Source organism: Plecotus auritus, assembly GCF_963455305.1.
Source record: "Plecotus auritus genome assembly, chromosome: 7".
In the NCBI taxonomy this organism is placed as follows: domain Eukaryota; kingdom Metazoa; phylum Chordata; class Mammalia; order Chiroptera; family Vespertilionidae; genus Plecotus; species Plecotus auritus.
Window position 1 is genome coordinate 160,756,059 of NC_137774.1, and position 26,441 is coordinate 160,782,499.

General features: G+C 44.7%; 1 protein-coding gene across 1 annotated transcript in view; it reads left to right on the forward strand.

Moving 5' to 3' along the window:
* Nucleotides 1-322: 322 nt before the first annotated feature.
* The window catches only part of LOC308253745 (unconventional myosin-X-like), a 115,089-nt gene continuing 88,970 nt past the window's right edge, over nt 323-26,441 (forward strand). The window contains exon 1 of the mRNA XM_080679461.1: nt 323-862. Within this exon, the coding sequence (XP_080535587.1) occupies nt 842-862 (21 nt within the window). The 5' untranslated portion in view covers nt 323-841. The remainder of the gene's footprint in view (nt 863-26,441) is intronic.

The following is a 26,441-nucleotide window of genomic DNA, read 5'->3' on the forward strand; positions in this document are numbered from 1 at the left end:
GGTTCCAGGGTCTGCCGGAGATCAAAGGCACAAAAGAATCTCTCAACCCCTCCTCCCCGGTGACTATTTGGTTTCTATCACCAGAGGGAAGAGTCAACTCCCCCGCCAGCCTTTAGGTGGGGAGGCGGGGACAGGAGTGGAGCCACTTGGAACCCGCCTTCCCCGCCCGCCGCGGAGTCTGGAGCAGCCCAGGCGCGGAGTGGGCGGGGTCTGGGTGGTAGGTGGGGCGGGGCGTGCCGCGGAAGCGCGGGGCGGGGTTGGCTCCGGGCTGGGCTCCTGGAGGGGCGGGGCGACGCGGGCGGGTGGGCGTGGCCTAGCGAGCGGATCGGGGCGGGGCGTGCTCCGGTCTGCAAGTCCCTGAGCCTCGTTGAGCCGGCTGAGCCACGGCGCCCGAATACTTTTCGCGGCGGCGCTCGCACGGGGAGAACGACTCCGGGCTCGCCTTGTGGCCGCTGTCCCCGTGCCGGCGCCCAGCGCCTCGGGCCGCAGCTCAGAGGGAGAGGGAGCACTCCCCAACCCCCCGCCGCTCTCCCTAGCCCCGGGGAAGAATGTGCTACCAGCTGTTCTCCGCTCGCGTGCGCTGCGCCCAGAAGTGAAGAACTTGGAGGAAGAGGAGACAAAGGCTGCGTTTGGGACCGATGAGTGAGAGAATTGGGTTTGGGCAAACAAAAGGTGCGAAAGACGAGCAGGGGATGAGGCGATGGCAACGGGAGAACCCCTAGGGCTTGAGTTCCTGGGAGTCGCGCCGTGACATGCATGGTTTCTTCCCCGGACCTTCCGCTGGGCTGACTTCTCCGAGCTGGACACCCGACTGGGGCAAGTCGGGGGACGCACTGGAACAATGGACAACTTCTTCCCCGAGGTGAGTGCGCTCGCGGCCCCGCGCGGGCTCCCTTCCTGGCCGGACCTGGCCTCGATGCCCTGGAGGAGGGACCTGCCCACCGCACCGGGCGCCCGCCTGGTACCTTTCCCTAAGCCGTGGAGGGCGAAACTTCCCGTGAATCGCCTGAAATCACCCCCTCACCCCCCGGGGGAGCCTCGGGATGAGTAAGCCGAGGCAGGTTTTGTTTTGTCCCGCGCTTGCACTTTGCTCTGGGAGGTAGCGAAGGTGAGCTTCCTTTTGCGTGGGTAGCTGGCTCACCGGTGTCCCCGCGGCGCCCGCGGGAGGTGAGGCGGCGGGCGCCCGGGCCTGGCCAGGACTTCTGCTTGCCCGACTACCTGGGTGCAGGAAGCCTAATAAAATGTTCCACCGGGACGTGCCTTTCTCCAAGAAAGGTCTGGTATTTCCTTTGCAAAACGTGCCGGCTTCCTGTGAGAGGGGTGCAAACACTTCCAGGGGAGACGGCTTTAATGAAGTGTGAGCGGGAAAGGCGAGTTTAATCATTCACCGTGTTCTCTGCCCGCTGGACCTTTGGTGTGTGACTTGTAGTTCTCCCCAAGAAGCGCTCTGTAGGGTTTGAGATCATCCCAGGAGGTGAGATCAAAAGATCAGGTATTTGTGCTGACTGCCCTTGGAAGATTTTGAATTTGAATGTAAAGAAAATCGTTTAGGGCAAACAATGGCCGTTTAAAAAGATTACACTGATGCCCCTTTTAGGTTCTTTGAGGGCGGGACACCACAGTTACTTGAAATCCTTGACTGGAGAACCCTCTCCCCTTTCTCCCCCGCTGGGGTCCAGAGTTACTGTAGTTTCTTGGCTCCCTTTCCTTTCTTGGTTGTGTTTATTTAATAAGTTCTGTTTAAGTTTGAGGTTTGAAGTGGCTCAGAGTAAACTTAGTTGACTTAAGGGAGTCAGATGTGACTTTCATTGAAAGCCAGGAGGGGGTGTTTTGTGAATCCAGGACAGTTTTGGAATGTTCCTGCAAATTATATTGGTGAGGGGTTGCATCTGTGTTCCCTAACTTACTTTTTCAGACGTAATTGGATATAATATTTCAAGTCATTCTGCTTTCGGGATGCCCACGTAGACAACTATTAATAATAGCCAAAGTGATAAATATATTCTTGTGTAATAGTAATATCCAGTTTTTTTCATAGTGGCATCTCACATGTGATACCCATATTCTCTGAGATGTGGGCTGGAAAGGAGTTAATCATCCATTAATATGTATTTTTACCTTTTTTTAAAGAATGAAATCTATAAATGTGAGACTGTAGCGTTTTTTAATCCGTAGAACTTCATACCTGCAAGAAGGCACCAGAACTTTTTGCAGGATTGCAGATTAAGCCATGAAGAAAACCTAGGCTATGCCTGCAGGACACTAATTCTTAACTTTTATTGGCTTTATTTTACTTTTGCCTGTTCTGGGTCCCTCAGGAGATATGATGGGACATAGAATTTGTATTGAGTTTTTTGGGATCCCAGTCTCCATGAAGCCTGTCTGGACTACAGGGGGTCTGTGGCCTCCCCTTGGGAAGAACTCTGCCCCCTAGTGCAAGTGGGGGGAACTTCAGGATAACGTGGGACAGATGCCTCTCACATTTTCTGGTTGAAAAACTTTTTCCTTACACTATACTTTGGTTCAGTGTAAAGTAACCTGGTTGTTGGATTTTTTTTTCAGTGATTAATATAATACTGAAGTTGGCTTTTAGTGATCATCCATCCCCTTCATTTCCTAGTCGAAGCATTTTAAGTCAAAGATTAAGAACTTGTTGTAGAATCCAGAGCCTTTCCCCTCTGTTGCTGGTGGAAATGTTCATTTTGAGGATATTTTCAATTTTTAAAATAATATTTTTAATTTTGTGGTGTATTTCTAATCAGCCTTCAAAGTTCCGCCCCTGAGGTGGCGGCCAGCAGGGCCAATGAGGGTGGACACACATTGCTGTATTAATTGAAAACAAACTCCTAATTTAGTCTCTCTGTTTAGTGTTTTATAACAGAGCCTCCTTTTGTGAAACTGTCCAGGGAAGAAAATCTTGTTATGTCCCCTGAAAGTAGAAACAATAAGTGTGGAAGTGATATTTCCAAGGACTCCTTATCACTAAGTGGTGTCCTGTTCTTGGGTAATTTTTCGCATTGTGATTTGGGCATAATGACTTGTTGCTTGTCGGACAACAATTTGAAGCTAATGCTAACGGTTGAGAACAAAACATTGAAGGAAATGTTACATGTATTAGCTTCATGTATGAATGGCCAAATAATAAGGAAATAGGAGTTACCTGGGACTTGCAGCGGTGACTCAGAGCAGGGCCAGGGTTTCTCAAACTGGGTTCCAGTGTCATTTGGGGCCAGTTCATTCTTTGTTTCAGGGGGACTGTTCTGTGCATTGTAGGGTGTTGAGCAGCATCCCTGGCCTCTAGATGCTAGTAGAGCCCCCAAGTTGTGACAACTGAAATGTCTGCGGACATTGCCAAATGAGCTCTGGGGAGCAAAATCACCGCCACTTGAGAACCACTGAGCTGCACCCATGAAGCAGTTGCCTCGTGGAATGAATTCTCGTGCGTGTTGCATGCACAGCCCTCTTGCCTTGGAGTTTCTGCTGTAAGGAGCAGCAGACATCTATCTTCCTGCCCACCAGTCAGCTGGACACCTGTGAGGCTCACGCCCCTCAGCTGATGGCTGCTGACTTCAAAGTGTACCCTGGGATTGGAGAAACTGAGCACCCCACACTCCCTAATAGAGTTTGTTTCTTCATGGTCTGCCTTTAGATATTGATGGCTACTCTCAAGTAAATTATGTGTACACTTCTGGGAAAACTAGTTTTTTGTTGTTGTTTTTTAGCATTTGGAGGTAAGTTGTTAAAACGTTTACTTTAGGCAGCAACTAGATTTGCTATGTCTGTAACCAAAGCAATTGAAAAAATAGCAGAAGAGTCTCAACCAGCACAGTGGCCAGACTACTGTGCAAATGTGTTGTTGTTATTTTGAAGTGGACGCTGTTTCCATGTCCCCAGGGCCAAGTACAGTGCTGAGAACACTGGAGGGCAAGTAAGCACCTACCAGTTGAACTCATACATGAGCTTCACTTTTCTGTTTTCCATTCTAGGGATAGGAGTGGCACAATGGCTATTCAAGCAAAAGCTCTTTTGAGGATTACTAATGGGACATACAAACGCTTTGATTTTTCAGAATAAATATGTAAAATGTACACACATATACTCAGACATCCAGATACAGGAAGCAGGTATGAATGTTTGAAGGCAGTGGTCTGCAAACTCATTAGTCAACAGAGCCAAATATCAACAGTACAACGATTGAAATTTCTTTTGAGAGCCGAAAACCAACTTCTGGCATGGGCCACGAAGTTTCAATCGCACTGTATGTGGGTGCCTGCACGTGGTATTTTGTGGAAGAGCCACACTCAAGGGGCCAAAGAGCCACATGTGGCTCGCGAGCCGCAGTTTGCCGACCACTGTTTTAAGGGATAAATTGTTAGGTACAGCTAGAATGTTTCCCACTATTTCTTACAGCCTGGTTCACTCCAGGTTGGAACGGACTCAACTTGGAAGAGGTTCGGTGGGAACACCTTTTTCCTCAACACTCAGTTTGGGTTTGGTTGTTACCTGGAGTTGTTCAACGAGCTTAAGGTGCTAAGAGTGTTGGAGCCTATTTTTTCATAGCATTTTATTTTGTTTGGTTTTAGAGCTTATTGGTATTTCTTGTTTTTGTTCAAAAAATCAAGACTCTTATTTTTGGCAGCTCCTTCCCTCCCCCCAAATCATCTCTCCCAGGCAAAAGGGAAGTGCTGAGGACTGCCTTGTCTCACCAAATCCTGAAGCCCACCCTTTTGACGACTGTATAATAGAATCAGAGCATTTGCCTTTTCTCACCACGGAGGTACAGTGTCTTGCCCTTTTTGCACAACCTCAGAGATTTCTATTGTCAAGTACATTTTTTGGCCCCTGTCACATTGGGAACAGCAAAGCCCCGGGAGCAGCTGCAAGCAAGACAGTTGTTGCCAGCAGGGAGCCCTGATCTCCCTGGCCAGGGCTGCGGGAAGGGCTGCTCCCCGCATATCATGTGGCCTCTACAAAATCAGGCACAAACCAGCCTAGACAGGTCTCGTTCACGCGGACCCCTACCTCTCTTTCCTCTGAGCTTGGCTCTGCCTTCATATTAACCAGAGCGCTGAAGGGAGCAAGCAGAGTGTTTGCTTTTCCAGCTCTGCTGGCTTTAAGTGGGGTCGCCTGTAAGGACAGGAGCCTGGGAGGTGCTCCTCTGTTGAGATTTGTAGGCGAGGCTACCTTTTGGTTAATGGGTTTTCAAAATTTTGCTTTCAGGGTAATGGCTACGTAACATACATTTTCATGTCATTAATTTGCAGGGAACATTTCAAGAATGAGTAACCCGTGAAGTCTACATTAAGCTTGGCAAGACTTCCTCATGCCGAAAGGCCCCTGGGCGGAGGGAAAAGCACCCCATCCCAAAAGTAGAAAAGATGTGGCCTCTGGGAGCCCCCTGTACCCCTCCCCGCTGTGGGAGCTTGGCCAGGTTACCTGACCTTTCTGGCCTTGATTTCTCTGGTCTGTAAGTGGGCATAATCGTGTTGACCTTGCATGGAATTAGAGATAAGATTTACAGATCACTTGGCACGGAGTAGGTGGGTGACTAATAATAAGAGTTTAGTTACAGTAACTGAGAAATGAAGCACGGGCGGCTGTCCGTGGTGAGTGAATCCCAGCACTCACAGGCCTTAGAGCTTTCCCAGGAATCATTTCTGGTGCTGGATTGCATTTATTAACCTGCTCCCTTTCAACCTGTACACTCTGTACAATACAGAGTTTGTATTTCCAGAATTCTGTCTTAAAGCATCTCCGGATTGCTTACAAAATCAAGTTCACGTTCCCGAGTCTGGTTTTCCAGGCCTTCTGACCTTGCAACTGTCTTCATTCATCCCCACCGGGACTGGGCTCCAGAGGCTCCCTTACCAGCCCAGCCCGCACCTTTGTGCAGGCCGCCCTCACTGCTGGATCAGATGGCCTGCCTGCCTGCCCAGCTCCCTTTTGAAACCGCCTCTGACAGGTCTAGTTCACGCTGACCCCTACCTCTCTTTCCTCTGAACTTGGCTCTGCTTTCTGTCCTGGTCGTCTTAGGAATTTACTCCTGTTTTTAGAGGCTTTACATACCTTCCCCCACCCACCCCCTCTCAAGTGAGTAAACAGAGCCTTGAGTGGTTAAATATCCCATTTACAGATTTTATCACCTCGTTCGCACTAAAAGGTCCTTAAGGACGGGATTCTATCCTTGGATAGCCTTTACTTTCCCCTAAAGTACAGATTGTTTTTATGATGGGTGGGGAGATGTTCATAATCTTTTTTTAAAAAAATATTTTTCTTTTTTTAAATTTTTAAAAAATAAATCTTTATTGTTCAGATTATTACAGGTGTTCCTCTTTTTTTCCCCCCATAGCTCCCCTCCACCTGATTCCCCACCCCATCCCATGCCCTTACCCCCGCCACTGTCCTCATCCATAGGTGTAAGATTTTTGTCCAATCTCTTTCCGCACCCCTCACACCCCCTTCCCCCTGAGAATTGTCAGTCCACTCCCTTTCTATGTCCCTGATTCTATTATATTCACCAGTCCATTCTGTTCTTCAGATTTTTTATTCACTTGATTTTTAGATTCACTTGTTGGTAGGTCATAATCTTTTTTTATTAATTACAAAGCATTTTACAATTCTTTACAAGACAGTGATAAATAAGGCTAACGTTTACTGAGTGCTCTCTATGTGCCCCGCATGTTCCTGAGCACTTTACATTCAATACCTCATTTAATCCGTTTAGCAACCGCATTCGTAAGGAAAGTGAGGCACAGAGAGGTTAAGTCATTGGCCCAGTGTCACACAGCTAGAAAATGACAGCCAGGATTTGAACCCAGACCAGTAGTCTTCAGAGCCTCTGTGCTTTTCACCGCCTGGCCACGCTTTTCTCTCCTGTTGGTGTCCTTAGCCAAAGTGCCATATACAGTAGGCACTTAGTAAGTGATTTTTGAGTTGAAAACAGCATGGGAGTTTGGGAAAACAAGTGATCCACACCCCAGAAACGTTGCAAACCCAGCAGGAAATTGTGAATCAGCTTTTGAACACGCCACTGATTTTTATTTGGTTTGTTGTTGACTTAGGAAAGACAAGTATCTTCTGTTTCTTTGTAAAATGTGACTGCTACAGCCGCTGGCCCCAGCCTCCTGAGGATGGTAGGGAGATTGTAAAAGAAGGCGCTTAGAACACTGGGTTTTTGAGAAGTGTTTATTTTATGAAAAGAAAGGGTTGGAAGACTATAATTTTTCTCCCCAATTCTACTGCTCAGTTATTGGAGCATTCCTCCTTCAGATTTCCTGATGGAATCTCCTCCTTCGAGTACAGCTTCCGGCTCCTTTCCCAGAGTTCCTGCATATCAGCTGTGCTCTGCTTGTTAGCTGGTGAACGCTCGTGGGGTGATCATGATGGCAGAGAGAGAGCAGGAGCCTTCCCTGAAGAACGTTTTCTGCTGCTTTCGCTCTGAGGGCTTTTCAGAAAACGTGTCCACCAGGCCAAAAAACCTTAAATCTATTTTGATTGCCCATATTTCAGCAGAATCACTAATTTTATTGTAGTCATGATGTTCACACAATAATTTGTGTATTATTGATAGTAGCGCCAAAGTAGAAAACCTTTCTTGAGTCATTGTGTGGTTCTTAGATTTGTTTTTGTATTAATTTCAGTTTGGAGAAGGCCTGCTTTGTTAAGGCTGGGCATTAGTTACTGCTATTGTCAACAGAACTCATATAGCCATATTTAGATTTAAAAAGGTATAGGATTGCACATGATAAATTATTGATATTACAGGATTTACACAATTTTGTAATTTTATTTTGTCACTGTCATTGTGAATCTCACCGTTTTTTAAAAAATTGATTTCAGAGAGGAAGGGAGAGAGAGATAGAAACATCAATGATGAGAGAGAATCATTGATCAGCTGCCTCCTGCCCACCCCCCACTGGGGACCGAGCCCTCAACCCAGGAAGTAAACCGTGACCTCCTGGTTCATATGTTGGGACTCAACCACTGAGCCATACTATTCCTTAAAACGATCTTTAGGCCCATTAAATAGTTCTTAAATTGTTTTTCAAAGTTTCCAATGCTGTGCATATTATAAAGAAAACTGAACACAGAAGTTAATTCATTAAAAGTCTGTTTTCAGATGAGACTATACCTTAATGCACATTGGCCATGAAATAGTTTACATAAAAATGATTGGGGATCATGTGTGTGTAAATTTTTTTCTTTTCTAGTCATACAAATATTTTTATTTCCTTTATCTGATTTTTAAGTATTTTCTTGAAATATCAATTTTGTTGCATGTTTCACATTTGTTTCTTTTTGATTGAGGAAAATTTTCTCTAATATTTTAAAAAACACATGTTTAAGTGAAATGGCTAAATTCATTCTGTTTGGGGTTGGGGAAAGCTTTTGCTAATATTATTAATAGTAAGAAATAGTTCATATCAAATTACTGCCATTTACTGCAAGTTTGAAATTAATAATATTTTTCACCCAAGACCATGATTAGCTCTTTGCGGGACTTCTGTTAACTTTTTTTGTGTGTGCCTTTGTTATGTACAGGGCACTCTAAAGCCTACAGCACAAGGCAGGGGTCCTAGGTGTCCAGTTCTAAGAGTGGTCCTGCCCATTTCTCCTGGGCATGTATCATCATTTATATGACCATTTTAGGTTGTTTCTAGCTAGTTGTTTGCTTTTATAGAAGACATCACACAAACATTCTTGTTCCAGTATCATTGCATGCTTGTCTGATTATGTCTTAAGGATACCATTTTCATCAAAGTGGAGATGTTTCATCAAAGCGTTTGTCACATTATTACTTACCATTTGGCACAAAAACTTTTATGATATGTGCCAGTGCAGCTTACTGCAGGCACAGCCGAGACACTCTGTCATGATGTACTTACGATAAGAGGGATTTTGTAACTTCTTGTTAGTGACATGCACTGCTTAACAGAGGATATTAACATTGAGTACTCGATTTCTGTGGCCACTGTCAGGTTCTTCTTTAAGTCTGGGTGGAGGAGAGAGGCATTCTTCTCAGTTATTAGCAGGGCTGGTGATTTATGTATGGCCCCCAGAAAACCCCAGTGTGATTGCTAATGTTCGTTTAAGACCAAAGTACACACAAGGGATGCAGCCTTGGGCTGAGTGGGGAACCATGGGCCATTTGTTTAGGGTATTGTTTGTATGGATTTTTCTTTTACTTCTCATTCCTTTGCATTGTAAGTATCCTTGGGCGTTAACCCTGGGCCACAACAGTTATGGGGTGGTGGTTTTAATTGTAGGGATTTGGGTGACATGCAGCTCTGGGGTGTGTGTGTGTGTGTGTGTGTGTGTGTGTGTGTGTGTGTGTGTGTGTATGTTTCACTTGAAGGCTTATTATTCTTATTAATTACCCCCAGGAAGTCTTTCCATGAACTTTGAAATAAAAGTGTTGAGTGCTAGGTGCAAATAGCACTGCATCTTCTACGATGTTGTCATTTCATGCAGCCTTGCCTCTGTGTATTTCCTCCCCCATGTTGTTCTTTTAATGACTGGGCTAAGGGCCAGGGTATTCAGCCCTCCGGTAGTTTTCAGCCCCAAATTTGCAGATGTGGATAAACATGCCCTCTTTCTAAGCCTTCGCAACCTCGTCACTGTTGACATTTTCAGCTGGATCAACCTTTGCATTTGGGGGCTGTCCTGTGCATTGCGGGGTGTTGAGTAAGATCCCTGGACTCTAATCCCTAGATGCCAGTAGCACTTACCTCCTCAGTTGTGATAACCAAAATCGTCTCCAGACATTGCACATGTCCCCTGGGGAGGGAGGGAGCGCAAAGTGGCTCCAGCTGAGAATCGCTGTGCTGTGTCCATACTTTTATGGCCATACGTTAAATTTGGGTCTCACTAATATCCAAACCCTAAATCATTGTTTATCAGCTAAGTCGTGGGTTAAGTTGTTCGGTCTGGTTAGAATACCCACATCCGGCTGTATCCTCTGTCCAGGGCTTTTGCTAGTCCCCCTTCTAGAGTTTGACCTCTCACTCCCTAATTTCCCGTTCAGATCCTCTCCCCAGAGCATTAGAGAAATATATGTTACTAGAAGCCCAGCAAGCGAAATCGTGCGGCCCCGACCACCCACGTGTGCCTCGCCGCCCATGCAGCCTCCTGGTGACGGGTCTTTGGTCGTTATGGTGTCACGACCACTGGGTTTTTATTATATAGACACTGTACAGAGTGATGTGACTGACAGTTCTCTAGAAGGCCATGTTCTCTGAAAGTTGAGAACATGTTTAACTAAGTTATATCTCCTGCGCTCTCCCCCAGGTATTTATTTCAGTTTTATTCTGGGATGCTTTTTTTTTTTTTTAAACAATAGGCTCAGCAGTTCCCGAATAGTACAGCACGGTCCTATGTACCTGTCACCCAGCTTCCTCAGTGGTGACATCTTATGTAATAGTAGTACAGTATCAAAACCAGGAAATCGACATTGGTGCAGTCCTCACACCTCGTTCAGATTTCACCTCTTTTTACACACACTTTAGTGTTTTCACATATATAGGTTTGTGTAACCACCAGCATGATCTTAATACGGAACTCTCCATGCTTTGTGCTAACCCATGAGAAATATTCCCCACTCAGTCCCTAGTCACTACTAATCTGTTCTCTATGAATTTGTTATTTGTGAGTGTTATGTAAATGAATCAGACAGTATGTAAACCTTCTGAGATGGGACTTACCACTCAGTACCCTTGAGACCCACCCATGTTGTTGTGTTTATGGACAGTTTGTTCTGTTTAATTGCTACTTAGTGCTTCATTATTCTGGTATTCATTTAATACCTGTTGCTAACATCCATTATCATTCTGAGGCTAACGGTCATTTGCATAATAAAGTACTTGTTTTGTCCCAGGGTTGTTAATACCCCAGATTCGCCTGGCCCCACTTATTTACTCCTTGTAGTAAATTGAAATGCTGTTGTCCAAGAATTTTCTGATCTGTGACACCATTCTCAAGTCTTGTGCGGTAGATTCACTCAGACCTGGTGCATTCAAACTCTTGCTCGTCGTGGTGCCAACTAGCAGATTCCGATTCCTGGTCTCTTTCCCTGAAACAGAAACTTCATGAAATGAAATGACTTCTGCATGGTTAGTGCTGTCGATGTCACAATCCTAACATGTGACAGCCCTATGTGGCCTAGCCAGGTGAGTAAATGGATGCTGGAGTTTGCTAGAGCTAAGACTTCCTAGCCACTGAACGATAATGCAACAAGCTGTTCCTGACTTGGCTGGTGTGGCTCAGTTGTTTGGAGCGTTGTTCCATACACCAAAAGGTGGCAGGTTTGATTCCCAGGCAAGGCACATACCCAGGTTGCAGGTTTGATCCCCGATTGGGGCACATGCAAGAGGCAACTGATTGATGTTTCTTTCTCACATCAATGTTTCTCTCTTTCTCCCTTCCTCCCTTCCTTCCTTTTCTCTCAAATCAATTAAAAAAAAAACTTTAAAAAAAGGTATTGCTATCATCCATCAGTATCTCAGCAGGACTGAATGGAAAGGGGATTTGATTTCTAGGACTTCTAAGGCCACTGAAAGTGCCCTGACTTGAGTCAGGTGTATGGTGGTGGCAGCAGTGAAGGGGTCATCCTGTAAGAGGTGTGAGAAGAGATAGCCTCCACCCACTTGATCAGCCAGGGACTGGGCCATCCCGATACCACAGTCCTGGGACACTAGCTGAACTACCCTCACACATATAGCCAATTACTGTGCCAACCTACTAGGCTCTGTCTGTCACCCCCTGGGTCTCTGATCTTGTTCCTTTTTCTTTTTATAATTAAATGGAGTCAATCCATTTCATACCTGGTCTTCTTCTTTTCCTGCTGCTTTCTATTTTTCCCCACATTGTTGTCTTTTCCAGAGAACCCTGCATTGTCATGACGTGCCCGGAGTAGGACAGTTTGTCATTTTTGACTCCAGCGATATTTCGGGCTTAATTTAATTGAGGGACCCCCTTGTTGGTCTTTCTGGTCATCCAAGGTATCTGTAGAACTCTCTCCAATCCCATATTTTAAGAGAATCAATGTTTTTCCTATCAGCCTTCTTCACTGTCCAGTTTTCCAATCCATACATAGTAATTGAAAATAAGAGGCTGTGGATGGTCTCAGCCTTGGTTTCTAATGGCACATGTTTGCTCTTGGTGATCTTTCCTAATTCTTCCACTGCTGCCCTTGGAGTCTCTCTTTGGAAACCTTGTATCTTTCCAAGGCCAAGTTGCCTGTGGGCATTTTCCACATCTAGTGGATGTGTTGTCAGAAGTGGAGTCTTCAGTAGGCACTATATCTGAACTGCTTTCAGATTTTTAAGAAGATAAAAGTTAGCAGCCTCCCCACAGTTAGCAGCCGCCCTACACTTTTACACATTCTTGCCTTGGGGTCATCAGAATACTGCTTGTGAATCGTAGGTCCTGCATTTCCAAAGATTTTCATTCTCCAGGGATTCTCTCAAGAATAGGTGCCAAGTTCAACTTCAGAAATATGAAGTCAGGTGTAGACTGTAATTTCTGACCTTAATTTTTTCAGCCCTTGAGAACCACTGGAATTCTGGGATGTTCCTCTTGGTAACGTGGTATTTTTCAGCTGTAACAGTTTTTCCTTCTTGCCTTTGTGCAGATCTGGTAGGTTAGCTTACTCTGTTTTAGGTCCTAAAACCATATTCACTTAAGGTTCTCCTTGCAAAAGCCCTGTGTCTTTCCTACAAATATTTCAAAGATGGAATCTCTCATTTTTCAAAGTTACCGTAAGAAGAAAAAACATTGGATAAAATGAGCTCTTGGTTTGAAAGTAGGATGAGTGGATTCTATCGTATTTTGGAGAGTAAGTCAGTCAGGGGCTGTTTTGCCTAAGCTGTGAAGGGTCATTTGGAAATCTGTCTCTCCAGCATAATTATTTCCCAGTATTTTATTTTAAAAAATTAAAATATGAGTCACCAATTCTAAGAGTAAAAATGGGGAGCAAAACTCATCCTAGGTTGACTTTTCAGGCCCTGCTCTTCTGCGGCTGTATGCCGTGCTCAGAAAGTGTGCTTCGGAAGTGGACAGCCTCTCTCAAGGAGGTCAGAGAGCTCTGACAGGGCTGGAGCTCAGCCTGTACGCTCCTGTTGTTTCTGCGATAGCAAGTGGGTTCCTTTTACCCGGAGGCACAGAGAACTGGGTTACTTTACCGAAAATCTGCCACAGATGATGGGGTCAGAAATATAACTGAGGTTGTGTCTTTTAAGTCTCTTAAAATCCCCACAGGCTCGTAAACCTCCACCAGATCCCTAAATGGTAATCTTTAGAGTTGGCGTGTGCATATGAGACAGGAAATGGGCTATCCTCAAGAGCTCAAGGCCCCGGGAGGGTTTTCTTTCGAGTTGTAAAATGTTTGATGAAGTTGAAGAGCTATTGCCTCCAGGAAAGCAGAATTCTGGAGGCTTATTTATTTATTTATTTATTTATTTAAAGGGTATATCCTATCTTTACCTTACTGAGGACAAAATTACCTTTTAAAGAAAAAATATTTATTCTAGTAGTGTTCTCTAAGTCGTCAGTGGTTTATTTGTCCAAGGAAGAAATATGATGTATCATTAGGATTTGATATCCTGAGGGACTTTGGTAACAGATTGAATAAAAGGAACTCAGACCAGGCAGGTGTTGCTCAGTGGTTGAGCATCGACCTATGAACCAGGAGGTCAGGGTTCCATTCCCAGTCAGGGCACATGCCCAGGTTATAGGCTTGATCCCCATTGTGGGGCTTGCAGGAGGCAGCCGATCAATGATTCTCTTTCGTCATTGATGTTTCTGTCTCTGTCTCCCTCTTCCTTCTTCTCTGAAAATCAATACAAATATATTTTTTTTCAAAAAGGAACTCAGCCTTGGGGCTTAACCAGGGTTTTTTTTTGTTGTTGTTCAGTCTTCATGTCCCCTGCGTTTTCTTTTAGCTGGTTTAAATTTATTGAACACTTACCATGGCCTGGGTCTGTATAAATTCCTTATGTGGATTAATTTATTTAATCTCCCCAAAAGTCTTAATGTGGTTGGCACCATTCTCCTCTGCATTTTACATAGAAGATATACGGAGTCTTAGAAGTTAATTTTCCCAAGTTCGCACAGCTGGGAAGTGGTGGAACCAGGATTTGGACCCAAAGATGGAACTTGGATTCATGTGGAGGTTGCTGGTAGTGGGTTTTGTAGATAGAAGGAGGTATGGATAGCATCTGTGTGGAGATCTTTGGGAATGTGTATTTGCTTCTCCAAAGTCATGTGATACAAGCGGGGAAGAATTACCCATTTTTGCCAGCAACTGGAGTAAGGAATAGAAATTTTCCTGTAATCCATCAAAGCGAAAACACAGTCCTCTGATTGTTAATGTGACGACAGCAAGTGAACACTTGTAGGTGAATACTGTTTGGGAAGAAGATTCAAAGACTAGTTTCAAAGAAACTTTTATAGGTTTCTCTGGGGAGCATCTCTACTGAAGGCGAAGGCCACACTAGATTTCCTAAGTCATTTGTCGTGGCTTTTGTCTGTTTCTGACAACCCCCAGCTTCCCGAGAAGTGATGCCGCGAGAGGCATGTTTGCTTTGGAATCTGTGGGCAGTTTTGTGAATCTTGCTTGTCATCTGCAGAGCGGACAGCTGCTGTCTGCCTTGTGGATGTCCGCGGCCCTCATCACAGATGTGGGCATTTGAGCTATTCATATCTTCCTCAGCAAAGAGGGAGAAAAGTGCCGCTTCATTCCCGTTTAGGGATACATTTTCTCTGACGGATTTTTTTTTAAAGAGAAGTTTTAGGCTCATAGCAAACAATAACATTTTAAGGAACTATTTAGGAGATTGGCCTTCCTTTAAGTGAGGTGAGTTTAAAAAGTAATTAATGGTTTACATTTAAATCGACTTTTCAAAGCTGTAATTTAGTTAAGATGGTGATATGGTAGCTGCTAATGTTTTTCATTCCTAACCAAGACAGATTCTGTAGTTTACAAAGAAGAGTCTGGCGTGGTTGTATCAGCAGGGTGTTCTTCCTCATAAAGTGTGCAGTCTGGATGCTGGTAAGGGCTGGGCAGATCTTTAGGAATGGGATTAGAATTATGTTTTATATAGAATTGAGGTTCTCAACTTGGGGCAGTTTTGCCTTCCTGAGGATATTTAGTGATGTCTGGAAACATTTTTGGTACTTACCACCAATGTGCTATCAGCATAGAAGGGATAGAAACCAGGGATGCTGCTAAACATCCTCAGATGCATAGGACAGCTCCCCCTAGCACAGATTGATTCAGTCCAAATGCCAGCAGTGCCAAGATTGTTCCTGAAGTGTACTTTTTAGAGGTAGGTATGCACATGTGTTTGCGTATGATACATTCATCTGATTTTTAAAAATTAATTTTAATGTCAGAATTATATTTTATAGCTTACCTATACTATATATCTAGATCTATAGATATGTTATATATATATATATATATATATATATATATTTTTATAAACTATATTTTTATTGATTTCAGAGAGGAAGGAAGAGGAAGAGAGAGATAAAAACATCCATGATGGGAGAGAATCATTGATCGGCTGCCTCCTGCAAGTCCCACCCTGGGGATCAAGCCCACAACCTGGGCATGTGCCCTTGACCAGAATCGAACCTGGGACCTTTCAGTTCGCAGGCCGATGTTCTATCCACTGAGCCAAACTGGCTAGGGCTATGTTAGTTATATTTATTCAAAAATTGATTTCTGTAGTATTTAGTGAAAAATAAATATATTTATTAGGTATAAAAATGTATATTTATATAGTGAAATATAAAGTTATTTTTTTCCTGGCTTCCTTAACTATGACCTTGCACTTGATTGTAAAACAGCAGAAAATAGACAATTGGACAAGTTGTGTCATCGAACACCAGGAAACCGATACGTGTTTCTGAGAGGGAAGGAAGCTAGGGAGGGCCAGCATCAGAGATCTGCACTCTGCTCTCTGGACCTCCCTCCCCTGATAATAACCAAGCACTCAGGTTACCCATCTTGATAAAGCAAGAGGCGGCTTCTTGGAAGCAGTCATAAGTGAAACTCCACACCTTTCCTTTTCCACCTCTCTCAGTTTGGATGAGTAAGGGTGTGATTTTTTTCTTTCTGCTTAATTTTCACCTGGCATGTTGTTTTCTTGCAAGCCACAGGAATGAATCACCGAAAGCTTGATAAAGGCTGTTGAATGAGCAAGGAGAACTCTTCACTTGCTGAAAATATTTGGGAGAATATTTAGAAGTTTATACCCTTACAGCTCTCCCCAAACCTCCAGGCAGGAGGGAAATTAAGTTGGGTTTGTTTTAAAATTCCTGGGTTTAATCTGTGGTTTAGGGGTGAGCTGTTTTTTAAAAAATTTATTTTAGTTTTATTGAGATATAATTGACATATAAAATTGTAAGATGTTTAAAGTGTACATTGTGGTAGGAGTGAGTTTTTTCTATGTTTCTCCTTCCCTCCCCCTCCCCTTCTAGCAGGAGGACAAAAGAAAACATTTTAATCTGATGTTCTTTTGACCGTGTTGCTTTTTAACATGTAAAATGCTGTAAATGAGACATCTTCCTAGATGAACTGTAGTATCATGCATGCTTTGTTTATCGATTGGGAATCATTTAAGTGGACTTGCAGGACTCCAAATGGGGTGTTTAATTTGTTAGAATAAGGGTCTGTGCCACTATCTACTGACACACAGTTAACTTAAGTGGATAATTTGTTGGGCATTAGCTGACCCTGACATGGAATGAAGGTTTCTGGAGATGGTTCATGATGGAAGTCTGGGCTTGATAGGTCGGTAATGAGGCTGCAGCGATGACACTGTCACCAATTAACACTCTGACCAAGCCATTCAGCTTATAAGGGACCAGCACCCAGTACTTATTCTCCCACTCAGTTCATTCAGATTAATAAGCAACCTGAGTATGGTGAGCAGTTTCTTTGCTTTAGAGATCACTGCTTGTTAAAAGACCACTGTTGGTGGAATTCAGCATGATTCAGTTGTGCGAAGGGACCTGTGAGGGACCCGGCAGGTGTGAGACTAAGGCTATGCTAAAATCGACATCTAGGCTTAGTGGGATTCCCACCCTGCCTTACTGAGACCATGATGTCATGGAGGGGGCACCAGAGGACTCGGAGGAAGTACTGTTGATTAACCCATGAACCTGAAACGTCCCTAAGGTTTATCCAGACGCTGTAGACTTCTAAAACTAACAAGAATAGAGTATATTTATGAGACATTTACCTGGTAGCATTTACTGTGCTAAACCCTTTCTATACATCATGCAATTACAGTAAATCCTCTGCATGTTAGCAACTATTGTTAATCTCAGATAGAGTTGATCAGTTGTGGCTTTGAGAGACTAAGTTACTAGTTAAGCCACAGCTGGGAGATGGAATTCCAAGTTTTTTTGTGTGACTTTGGAGCCTGTGTTCATTTTTTTTCTTCTGAGTTGATGTCTCAAGAGCTTATCAGAGTCTCCCGGCCAGGTGCATTGCCAGTCTGCAAGGTGGATTTATCAAATGTTTAGACTTTTCTTATTGCTATATGATCCCACCCTGGGCAACAATCATGTTTCAAGGTTATTTTCATGGCTTGTGTACCCAGATTGAGGGTGTGTTTTGTCTAGGGCTCCCTCCATTATAGGACATATCTGGGGCTAGAAACTCAACATTGCAAGTGGACAAAACAAAAATAGTGGCTTCAGCAAAAATAACAGGTCTACAGAATTAACAGTGACATAGATGGGCCACTTAGGCTTCCTCGGACATCCCTGGTCCTGAGATGTGATGGGACATAGTGATTTGTTCTTTTGCTGGCTGCTCTCTGAGAGCCTAGACTTACTGATGACGGATATCATCATTCGGTTCTTTTACAAATGGGTCCCGCGGGCTTCGTAGGGTGTTTCAGCAGAAGCTCATGAAGTTCCTTGGAAGGTCTTACGGGTCAGAATCACATAGAGTGACTGTGTGGCCAGCAGGTGGGATCAGCAGAGTGGAACCCAGCGGTGAGTTCTCTATGTCTGGCTGCTCTAACATTGGGATCAGACAGACGTTGCTCTGCCAGACATTCCTATTGCCCAAGTCCGTGGCCCCAGGTTCCTGCTTCCAGTGAGGAGCCCACGCTGTAGATGGGTGTCGTATCTTGTTTCTTGCCTCACTGAAATGATAGAAAACATTCAACATTGAGGTACAGAGTACCCCCATGATGGAGGTTCTTCCTTCTGTGGTGCCTCCTCAGCAGCATCCTCAACACCCCCTGCCCCGCGCACCCCAAGTAGGTATAGGCTTGGCTTTACCTGTTGTATTTAGAGCTCTCATTGTTGCTGTCCTTATTTTTGAACTTTAATACCCATGGATGTATCGTGGTTCTAACTGGTCGCTTTTGTTCTGACTCCATAGCTGGTGGTCCCCTGGCCACGCCCACCCCAATCACATAGAGTGGCCCCTGCTTAGGCCACTGCCCAGGGTGATCATGCTTCTGTGTAGAACCGCCCCCTCCTGACCTCCTCCCCCGTCTCTGACTTGTTGCCATTCTGGGGTCTCAGTGATGACAGTTCTTAGCAGGAGTCTCCACCCTGCAGATGCAATTTCTCCAGGACAGGCCTGGGAAGGAGGAGATTCTCCCCAGGCAGAACTTGAAATTAATTATTCAGTTTTGAGTGTCAGGTGGCCAGGCGAGGAGAAGCAGGACAGCATAGTTTGAAATGTTCACCAACAATTTATGGAACAGTGGCCTGGATTTCCTGGCAGAATTACCATGTATCCTACTCCCTGCTTTATTGCTAGTCAGAGAAGAATTGATGATATCACTCAAGGTTTGGATTTTTAAAAGTAATTGGCAAGAGTTTTAAGAAAACATTGAGAGCTGCTTGTACCTTTTCTATTTGGTGAGTTTTTAGCACCTTTCAATTCTGAACATGAAAGTCGTTTGTTTTATATCTGGGGAAAGCAAGCAATTTTTGACATTTGTGTTAGGATAACAATCACAAAAGAATGGAAGCTCTGTGGGAAATGTAGGCTCCTTTTTGGTGAACCTGACAAACACTAAAGGGAAGATATAATCAGTTTTTTTGTTTGTTTGTTTTTGAGGAATACACAGAATTTCCTTGCATTCTGGCGTTCAGTTGGCAGCCAGCCAGGAAGCATGCCTTTAGCTCAGAAATTATCCCAAACCAAAGTAATGGAAAAAGTCTGACTTGCTGGAGGCTGAAATTCAATATCAAGGTGGTGACATGGTGTGTGTGTGTGTGTGTGTGTGTGTGTGTGTGTGTGTGTGGTGCATGCATGCACATGCACGCAAGGGTGTGTGCACTGGCATTAGTGGTGGGGCAGGGTGGCGGGTGAAAGCTGTTGGAAGCCTTAACCCCTGGCAGCTATAAATAGAATACTTACTCACTTGAATGGCTAAAATTCATGCTTTTAAAAAGGGCTTTATCCTGCCATTTGGTCAGAATTAAGATTTGATTCAATATATTATGGCCAAGACTGGCTTAAGAACATACTCATTTTCTTTTTGATTTGAGCCAAGTTTAATTAAGAGCGTTGCTCGACAAGCCCATTAAAAATTGAAACACTTCCCTTCAAAAGCGTACGCTGAATGGAGGCACTATGCACAAAATAATGTATATTTTAAAACCCTATATTGAGACCCAGAATCCATGAGGCAGTATGTAAAAGGGTTGCAAATAGTAGACCACAGGGCCCAGCAGGTAAGGAAAATGAGTGAAATGAGCCAGCTTATGGGCGATAGGGCCTGGTGGGGACTGTGGTTGACAAGCTCACAGATCTGGGAGAATTAAGGCTCAGTGTTGCCAGGCCTTCCAATTTTTAAAGAGAGGCCAGATATGTAGATGTCTTAGAATTATTCCAATTTGGAAAATGTTGAGAGGTAATGCAAAACACTGTTTTAAAGTATATTCTTCTAAAAAATTTATTGATTTGAGAGAGAGAGAGAGAGAGAGAGAGAGAGAGGGAGAGGGAGAGGGAGAGAGAGAGAAACATTGCTTTGTTGTTCCACTTGTTTACATATTCAGTGGTTGATTCTTGTATGTGCACTCACCAGGGATTGACACCGCAACCTTGGCACATCGGGACGATGCTCCAACCAACTGAACTATCCGGCCAGGGCCAGACATTCTGGGTTTTTAATGAGTGGGCCACACAAAACTTGACTGGGGCTTGTAGTCTCTAAAGAGTGAAGAAGTTACCATTTGCAACAGCATGGGTGGAACTGGAGAGCATTATGCTAAACAAAATAAGCCAGTCTGAGAAAGGTAAATGTCACATAATCTCACTCCTATGTGGGATATAATGATCACCATAATTTGATGAACAAAAATGGATCCAGAGACAAATGGCAGGGGAGGTGGGGGACGGGGGTTAGAGAGCAACCAAAGGACTTGTATGCATGCATGTTAGCATAACCAATGGACACAGACACTGGGGCGGTGGGGCCTTGCCCAGGGTGGGAATGGCTAGTGGTGGTGGTGGTGGGTGTCAATCGGGAAAAAGACATATGTAAAACTTTAGACAATAAAAATAAATAAACAAATAAATAAAAAAGAGTGAAGAAGTGATACTTAACTTTGGAGCAAAGAAAAGGAATGGGATGGCTTGCATTTTCCTTTGAGTTAGTTTTAGTTTGCTTCCAAAAAATATTTACTATATTGTGAAACTGTTTTGAGGGGATGGTATCTAGGTTAAATTTCTGCACTTTCAGAATGGAACCCATGTTATTCAGTCTTTTTGGCCCATTCCTTACGTTTTCACTTGGGACAGAAGCTGGGTAATTTTGTCTTTGAAAGGGGAAAAGGGTTAAAAGTTTACTCTGTTCTTTTTGCAGAGCTGTGAGGTTTGGAGAGTTGAATGCCGTACTAGATTCTGTCCCACCCCCTTTCTCACTTAGCATTCAGTCACAGTGACTGAGGACTCCCCGTAGAGTGTAGGTTAGAGGGGAAGGTTGTGGAGGCACACCGCCCGGGTTTGAATGCTGTCGTCCTTCTGCCCAGTGTAGGACTTTGGGCAAGCTAGTCACCGTTCAGTGCCGCATGCTCCTGTTTGTAAAATGGGTTTGATCATAACTGTCCTGTCTTAGTCAGCTTGAGTCACCACAACCAAATACCACAGACTGGTGGCTTAAACAACAGACGCTTCCTTTCCACAGTTCTGGAGGCTGAAAGTCCAAGATTAAGGTGCTGGCCGATTCAGTTTCTGGAGAGGGCTCTTTTCCTACAGAGAGCTGCCTTGTGGTTGTGACCTCAGCATAGAAGGGAGAGAGAGTGTGCTGTGTGAGTGTGGTCTCTGGTGTCTCTTCTCAGAAGGACCCTAATACTATTGGGTCAGTACTCCATCTTTATGACCTAACTTAACCTCCAAATAAAACCCCAAATCCATTAAAGAGTCATTCCCCATTCATCCCATCCCCAGCAACTGCCAGAATAGATAAGTCTCTATAGGTTTTCCTATTCTGAATATCTCTATATATAAAAGCCTAAGTGACCTTTATGATCCGGTCGACCCTACGACTGGTTGATTGGTCACTATGACTTGCACTGACCACCAGGGGGCAGATGCTCAACACAGGAGCTGCCCCCTGGTGGTCAGTGCGCTCCCACAGCCAACCTCCTGCGGCCGGCCAAACTCCCACAGTCCCTCCCCCCAGCCGGCCAGCCCCAATTGGCCCCTATCAGGACTGGGCAAGATGGCCCCGATCCTCCAGATTGCCGGCCAGGCTGCTGAGGGACCCTATCTGTGCACGAATTCATGCACTGGGCCTCTAGTTTCATATAAATGGAATCATGTAGTATATGACCTTTGTGTCTGACTTTTCACTTAGCATGTTTTCAAGTTTCATTCACTTGGTAGCTTGTAGTATTTCATTCCTTTTTTTTTTTTTTAAAGTTTTAATTGATTTTCTTTAGAGAGAGAGGAAGGGGGAGGGAGAGAGAGAGAGACACATCCATGAGAGAGAAACATCATTGATTGGCTGCCTCCTACAGGCCCCCTACTGGGGACCGAGCTGGAAACCTGGGCATGGGCCCTGACCTGGAATAGAACCAATGACCTCTTGGTTTATGGGTCGACGCTCAACCACTGAACACATTGGCCCAGCTCATTTCAGTTTATGGCTGAATAATATTCCAGTGTTGGCTCCTTTTTAAAATATAAATGTGTATAAAACACATTGTATAATATGTCTATATGTTTTTAATACATCTCACATATATAATGTACATATTGATTTATCTCTGGCAAGAGGCCCACATTTAGAGAGATTGGAATGGGTGTGTTTTTATTTGTGTTCTTGGTATATGGTATCATGGTAGCTTTCACACAGGTCCCACTTTGTACCTCTATTTTCAATTGGTTTAATAAACGTATTTAAAATGGTTTATCCATATCCCACACACAAGTGATCAGTGACAGCTTCTTTGGTCCTCTCTCTAGCAGTTGATACTTTCTGCTTGGGTTCCCCCAGCCTGTGTGGTGCTTCCTGTTAGCATACACTCTTCTTCTGTTTCCTCTGTTGGCTTGTTCTCCATCTCTCATTTGAGAGACAGTGTAATAATTATGGGCCCTGGAATAACTTCTGTTTTGAATCCTGGCTCTACCATTTAATAAAGTTACAAAGAGGCAAGCAAAGAACAGAAAAGGAGGAAGTAAACTTTTCAAGGGGTTTTTAGAAATCATGATGATCTGGTTCCTTGAATATACATAGTTTCCTCCTTTCCACATTAGCCTAGGCCAGTGGTTGGCAAACTCTTTAGTCAACAGAGCCAAATATCAACAGTACAACGATTGAAATTTCTTTTGAGAGCCAAATTTTTTAAACTTAAACTTCTTCTAACGCCACTTCTTCAAAATAGACTCGCCCAGGCCGTGGTATTTTGTGGAAGAGCCACACTCAAGGGGCCAAAGAGCCGCATGTGGCTTGCGAGCCGCAGTTTGCCGACCACTGGCCTAGGCCCTAGGGGTTCAGAGAAGGGGTAGATCAGAGACATTGATGGCAGACCCACAGGGCTCTGGCACCTCTTGGATGTAGGGGATGGGATTGTTTAGAAGGTCAGTTTCCCACCTAGTGATGGCAGAAACCTTCAAGATGGGGGTGGAGGAGGAGAAGGTTTGTAGAGATGATAGGGTGGTTTCGGCCATGCTGACTTCCGGCATCTGGTCCTTGGTAGTTAATGATTTATAATGGCCTTACGATTGCACTCCCGTCCTGGCCCCCGCTGCTCTCAGTCGTTACCTTGAGTTCACTCCCCTTGAGAGTTTGGATAAATTCAGTTCAGAGCTGTAACTGTCCTAGAAAATCAATTCACTAAAGGCTGATCTCTCCATTCAGAAGTGTGTAGTCTGAAAGTACAGTGATGAGAAACTGCTATTTTATTTTCATTAAAAAGCTTGATTGAAAACAATAAATGAAACTGCTTCTTGAGGGGGGGGACTCAATGGGCCTGAAATAGCCCCTGGTCTAAAGAAACAATGGCTCTCAGAGGGGTCATTTTGCACCCCCTGGAGGTTACTTAGCAATATTTGCAGATAGTTAGTTTTGCTTGTCAAGTTAGGGGCAGGGTTGTCAAGTGAACAGAAGCCAGGGAGGCTGCTAAACTTCCTGCAGGTCACAGGACAGCCTCCCACAATGAAGAATCAATTGGCCCCAAATGTCAGCAGCATTGATGTTGGGAAACCTGCTTTAGGCCCTTCCTTCAGTCCTAGGCGAACCTGCGCTCCTCATTCCAGTCTATAGAGATGTGGCCATGTGGCCGTGGGGTCCTGGGGGATGACCAGTGTTGACCCTATCCCTAGTGACCCTGGGGGATGCCCTGATTGAGGCCTGGGAGCAGCTGTTCCTTCAGGGAGTGGGTACCTTCAGGGAATGGGTGCCTTCAGGGGGTGGGTACCTTCAGGGGGTGGGTGCCTTCAGGGGGTGGGTGCCTTCAGGGAGTGGGTGCCTTCAGGGGGTGGGTGCCTTCAGGGAGTGGGTGCCTTCAGGGGGTGGGTGCCTTTGGGGGCGGGGGGTGCCTTCAGGACCTGTAACCGGATACAGGCTGCGTTTGAGAGAGAGACTGTTACCATTTTTGTGAAAATGCCTAGTATAAGAATCTCTGTTGCCTCTGACAGGGACTGCCGTTGAGGATGTGTCCATCCTAATCTGTGGGGGCTTTTCTTCCCTCTTTTTGTTTGTTTCTGATTTGCCATGGAAGATATGGAACAGGAAATCGGACTCAACAATTGCTGGATTGTTCTCCCTCCTCAGATGTCACTTTGTTCGGAAGCGTCTCTTAAGTCCCCACAGCACTCATCTTGGACCCATACATTGTCCTGTGCGGGTCAATGCACAGGATGATGTATGTAAAGGCTTTCTCAGCCACTTCGTATCATTGAGATCAGGGGTTAGATTTCTTAGTTCTTCCCCTAGCCAGGGAGTTTATTCTTTAAAGCAAACAAAGGATCAGTTGGTGTCATTGCGTTCCTGAGAACCATAAACTGTCTTTGAAAGTGGGTTCCGGAAGGTAATGCTGCCTTTGGCTTTGGCAGCCCCTAGAGCGGAACTTTCTCACTTTGGGGCACTTGTCAATCTGAAAGGGGCGCATTGCCCTGGCAGGCTGAGGGCTGCTCCTGCCACCAGGGGAAGGCTGGGTGCCAGGGAGGTGGCTCTGGCAGGGGACTCTAGCTGCAAGGGCAGGAGCAGTTTGAAGAGGAGGAGGGTTTCAAGGTCATTGAGGGCGATGACTACTCTCAGTAGACAACAACGTAAGCTTTGCAGAATGAGACCAGACAAACGGCTGAGGTGGAGTATACTGATTTCATTCTTGGAAGTGTTTCCTGAGAGTTGGGAAGCCAAGAGTGTGTTGGTTTGTTTAGAGACGGTCATACCCATCTCTAGAAAAGGGCTTAGACCGCTGTCTACAGCAAGCATGATTCTTTCCCTCATGTTATGTGGGTCAAATATGCAAGACTCGCCTTATAGAGGCTTTGGGCTCCCTCCGGAGTTAGTGTTTTAAACGATTTAACCTGATAGCCAACACAGCGTCCTCTCTTTTACAAATACTTAGCTCAAGAAACACAGATCCTTACTCTCATTTAAACACACAATTGCCCTTTGTCTTTGTATGTGCACTTCCAGTTTCATTTATCTCTCTGCATTTTATTATGGCTGTTTTCTGCATTTACGGGTTTTGTCTCTGATTAGATTAAACTCTGAGAGGGTCCTGTCTTATTCATTTTCAGGCCATGGAGCAGTTCTCTCTGCTAGGCATCAACATCCTTTTACTTGTGCATTTCCTAAAGTTAACCCCTTCACTGCTCTGCTGACCGGAGCTTATTCGCAATTCGTAAGATAGGAAACTGTCTCAGGAAAGCCAAGTGATGGGAGAGGTGGAATTATGAGGAATTCGGAGGATGAACTTGCCTGGATATAAATAATTTGATGGTATATACATTTTACATTAATAAAGCTGTTCTTTTAATGAAAGAAAGCAAAATAAAAAATAAAAAAAACCCAACAAAAAACCCAATGCCACTACCTGTTAGCTCTGGGATTCGGGGCAAGTTCTGTAACTGCTCTGTGCCTCATTTCTCACATCTGTTAAAGGGGGCAGTATTGTTTGGTGTGCATTGCTGGTGTTAGAATTAAACAAGTTAGCTCATGCGAAGTGTTTAGAACAGCGGCTGGCAGACATGTCTGCTGTGACTGTTACTCTCCAGGGCAGCCAGTCAGGGCATTGGAGTCTGGGCTGCTGCGTTCTGAAGCCCATGTCCTCATCTTTGAATTCTGTGTCTGTCTTGGCCCAGAGACTGGCAACAGGGGCTAAGTCAATATTTGTAGAATGAATGAATGCATTGGAATTTTGGGTGGTGGCGCTTCTCTAGGTAAAATGAGTTTGCTAAACGTTGAGACCCTACCTTGGGATTCATGGAAGAAATAGAACACCAGGTCAGAGCTCTGGAAAGTACTCTTGTATACCTCAGCCTGGGCTGAAAAAACAAACACTCCTCAAATCAGTCATTTTAAAGGAACGCCCACCCATGTGGAAACTGTGGCCTCATGTTGGTCTGGCTCTAGAGCTGCCAGGCACTCAGGCTGGGGTGGTGGTGGAATTCCTGTGCCCTCTCTGCCATCTAGAAAACCTGTCTGGCCAGCGCTGGAGGTAGCACGGTGGGGCTGGGCAGTGAGCGGATCGGTGCCTGGGTCCCTGGGTCAGCAGGCACTGACTTCTCATTGTAGGGACTCTAGCAGAAGGCGGGCGCTGCTAGGTAATCAGGATCTGAACTGTTTTAGGGGGTAGCTATCACTTGTATTATTGGCTTCCACAAGTGTGAACCCCAGAAACTGTAGTTTCCAGTCTTCTCACCTGTTTCAGTGCTGTAAAGATAAGCTTAAGGGAGTGAGTTGAACACAAAAGGTCAAGGTCATTATTAATAGGAGAGGGCTGGT